General features: G+C 44.7%; 1 protein-coding gene across 1 annotated transcript; it reads right to left on the bottom strand.

Annotated features, from left to right (window-relative positions):
- Window positions 1-425: 425 nt before the first annotated feature.
- igfbp1a (insulin-like growth factor binding protein 1a) lies at window positions 426-2,450 on the bottom strand. The gene is made up of 4 exons (NM_001278935.1): window positions 2,072-2,450; window positions 1,657-1,829; window positions 1,027-1,155; window positions 426-551 (listed from the first exon to the last, which is right to left on the bottom strand). The coding sequence occupies exons 1-4, from the start codon at window positions 2,448-2,450 to the stop codon at window positions 426-428; spliced, it is 807 nt and encodes a 268-aa protein (NP_001265864.1).
- Window positions 2,451-3,294: the final 844 nt, after the last annotated feature.

Below are 3,294 nucleotides of genomic sequence, written 5' to 3'. Positions count from 1 at the left end.
TGCTTTTGTTCTTGTTTGGTTCGTTTTAAAAAGTAAACCAGCAGACAAACTCCTAAAGACCAGAGCGAGATCAACTCGGCAATATGGAGTAACTCAGGGCATAGATACATATGTGCACATCATACACTGATAAAAATACACATCTAATAATAATAATGATAACAATACTAATAACAATAAGGCAAAATTATATAAATATTCTTAACATAAAAATAACAAAATGAAGAGATACATAGTGTGAAATAAATAAGGCTGTAGAGTTTAAGTAAATGCATGAAAATATTAATAATGACAGTGTGTACCTGAATATCAAACACCACCATTTACAATTAATAAATAACAGGTATCGAAATAAAAATCAGTGGTTTAGTGTGTGTGTGTGTGTGTGTGTGTGTGTGTACACGTGCATGCGTGCGTGTTCTGCATCAGTGGTTGATCTCATAAGCGCACTCAGCATCTCCCTCCAGATCAGTGGATCCCAGAATCTTCTTTCCATTCCAGAAGGACACACACCAACACCTGCCTTTCTGTCCATCAAGAGATGACTCACACTGCGAGAGAGAAGGAGAAAGAGAGATAAAGAGAAATTAGAATGCCTGTTTTTTTTTTTACACACCGTAACACACCTCCACCTAACACACCTGTTCAGATATGCTATGACCTTCATCTGTGTGCAGCCGCACCTCATGGGGCGAACATACACCCATTCCAAGACAAACGTGTGTACAGGCACACACACGGAAAGGCACACATGCGTGTATAGTCATGCCGCGCCAAGGGGATGACACTAGAGTGAAACTAGCTGAATGTGCTCCAAGGTGTAAGCAGTGCTGTACAAATCTCTGTCTGAACACACATTATTATTTCTGGAGCTGTGGTTGGCACAATCTTGGTTGGACACACACAACCAGGTGAGATTCGTTCACACTGACAGGAGTCATGAATCGGGCACATAACCCAAGTGCACATGCTCGCTCACACACACACACACACACACACACACACACACACACACAGTGTGTCTACCTGTTTGGCTTTGTAGAGTCCGTGTTTGTCACAGTTTGGCAGATAGAACCTGATGAGTTTGTCTCCTAGCTTCTGTTGTGACTTAGCGATCTTCTCCAGAGCTCTCTGTAACTCCACATGACAGGGACCCTGGGAGGAGAGGGGAAGAGAGAGATAATGAGTTTTAAGTGTATTTCTGTGTACTGTGTAGACATATTTTAAGTGTTTTATTCATCTTCACTTGCTTCTAAATCTGTCTCTGAAGGGGCTACATGGGAGACCTGGCCCTACCTGTCTAAGGGCATGCTGTCAAAGTAGTGCTGCTAGATAGAGTAGATCACTGCCTTCTCACTAGTCATCAAAGGTTGTGGTTCTATCCAATCAACCCACACAGTCAAGGCCTGTTGTGGAAAAACACTGGTATTTTGTAAAATTGTTCCATGATAGGTCATAAGGTAGGCTAATGCACACACACACCCGCACCCACCCACACGCACGTGCACACACACACACACTTCAAAGTCACTCGAGCGCCCCCTTGCAGTATGATGCTAACTACCCACAACCCAACCGTCAATTGACTCTCCAAAAGTTTTAAGAACATTCAATTATAATTGCAAAACGGTTAGTACATTTTCCGTGAGCGCTCACCTGCTCCACCAATTTCTTTCGGATTGCGTTAACTTTGGCTTTCATGCTCTCCAGCGCGTCCGCGGCGGCCCGGGGATCGAAGGGCTTGCTGTGGCCGTGGAGATAGAGGCTGGAGCCGGAGTCTGATACCATGGCAGTGTTCTCTGTCTCGGCATTGTCCGCCGCTCCTTGTTCTGGAGGAAAAAGGGAATGAGTGTCATGAAGGGGAAAAGCCAGTAGAAATCACAATCTTGATTGCACTTATGCACAAGTACATTTGCAAATGATAGAATTATCCATATTATTAGGCTAATATGCTTTTAAAAATATATGTTATTATTAGCGTATGTCAACTATAGACATTATATATATATTGCATATATGCTATTTATAATCTAGCTATGGCCAAAACATTTAGCAATTAGGGGTTACATACCGGGGTTTTGGGACACAGAGCTGCTCTCGGGCTCGGGGATCTCAGTGCACACAGCCTGGCCGCGAGTGAGGGAGTGCAGCGGCCGGAGGTCGCCGGGTCTCGGGGTGCACCTCAGTCCGGACCCGCATGGCGCCGTGTAGATTCCGCACAGATCCCCCGTCTTCAGGGCGCAAGCGAGGCAGCATCCACAACCAGGCTCCCGCAGAACCTCCGCACAGCCGGGCGCCACCGCTGGACACTCGCTCAGCTTCTCCGGTGAGCACGGGGCGCATCGGATCGGCTCTTGCGCTAACACTGGGGACCCCAGGACAGACCGGACCAGCACAGAGCAGCATACCGCTGCTGCCACCAATATATTTCTGTGAAATAATCCACTCATGGTATAAGGAGAGACTGGAATAAGGAAGAATAGTAGTTTATCAAAGGTAAGGAGAGTTAGAAAAAAAACCGATTCGTTCCTGTTCCTTAGTTTCTTTCCTTTGATTTTGGAAAAATGACTACTCGTTGCGCGCAGCCTTATTTATACCCTGGTCATTGTAAAACGTTTGACGCATCTGCATTATGAATGACTTCTAAAAAGAAGGTGTAATGATCCGACGGCTTCTGATTGGCCCTCATATGTCCAGTCAGAGACCTCATTTGAATACAACACGCAAAACACAATATCGTATTTATTTTGGAACAGACTGTGCTCGCACGTCGCGCTCTCTGTATGCACAACATCAACCAGTGACAGTGTGACGACATCACCGTTTGGTATTGCAAGTGAGGAAAAGGAATAACCGAGTTTCAACATGCTGTCATCCCTGTCAGTCTATATAGCCCATCAGGAATTGATCACCGTCTATTTGAAGTTTCACCATTTTAGTAGGATTAAAACTACATAGATTTTGTAGTAGAAAAATACATGCTATATCGTTGTATTTAGTAGTCTGATGCTGAACGGAAGCAGTTTAGCCCCGCAAAGAAGTGAAGACCTATTTCACCGCCAGTGTGGTACAATGCCTGCTATTCATGAGTTTTTTTTTTTTTTTTTTTAAATATCCTTTCAAACTTCTTACACAACTTCCAGCAAAAACGAATAATGACTGCTGATTACGCCGGTTAGCCTGCCGGGGCTTCACCTAGTAGGCTACTGTACATGTCCAGCACTAATTGAACATGAGAAGACATGCACCGCGCAGATAATCCGGCGCAAATGGGGGTCACGGTGTACAGTACTT

This window comes from Oncorhynchus mykiss, chromosome 5 (assembly GCF_013265735.2).
Source record: "Oncorhynchus mykiss isolate Arlee chromosome 5, USDA_OmykA_1.1, whole genome shotgun sequence".
Classification (NCBI taxonomy): domain Eukaryota; kingdom Metazoa; phylum Chordata; class Actinopteri; order Salmoniformes; family Salmonidae; genus Oncorhynchus; species Oncorhynchus mykiss.
The sequence above is the reverse complement of the archived record's forward strand: the minus strand, read 5'-3'. Positions and strand labels throughout refer to the sequence as shown.

Coding starts and splice junctions, on each gene's coding strand:
- igfbp1a (NM_001278935.1), bottom strand. CDS start 2,450: ATGAGTGGATTATTTCACAGAAATATATTGGTGGCAGCAGCGGTATGC. Junction 1,830..2,071: donor CTCTGTGTCCCAAAACCCCG/GTATGTAACCCC, acceptor TTTTTCCTCCAG/AACAAGGAGCGGCGGACAAT. Junction 552..1,026: donor GACTCTACAAAGCCAAACAG/GTAGACACACTG, acceptor TCTCTCTCGCAG/TGTGAGTCATCTCTTGATGG.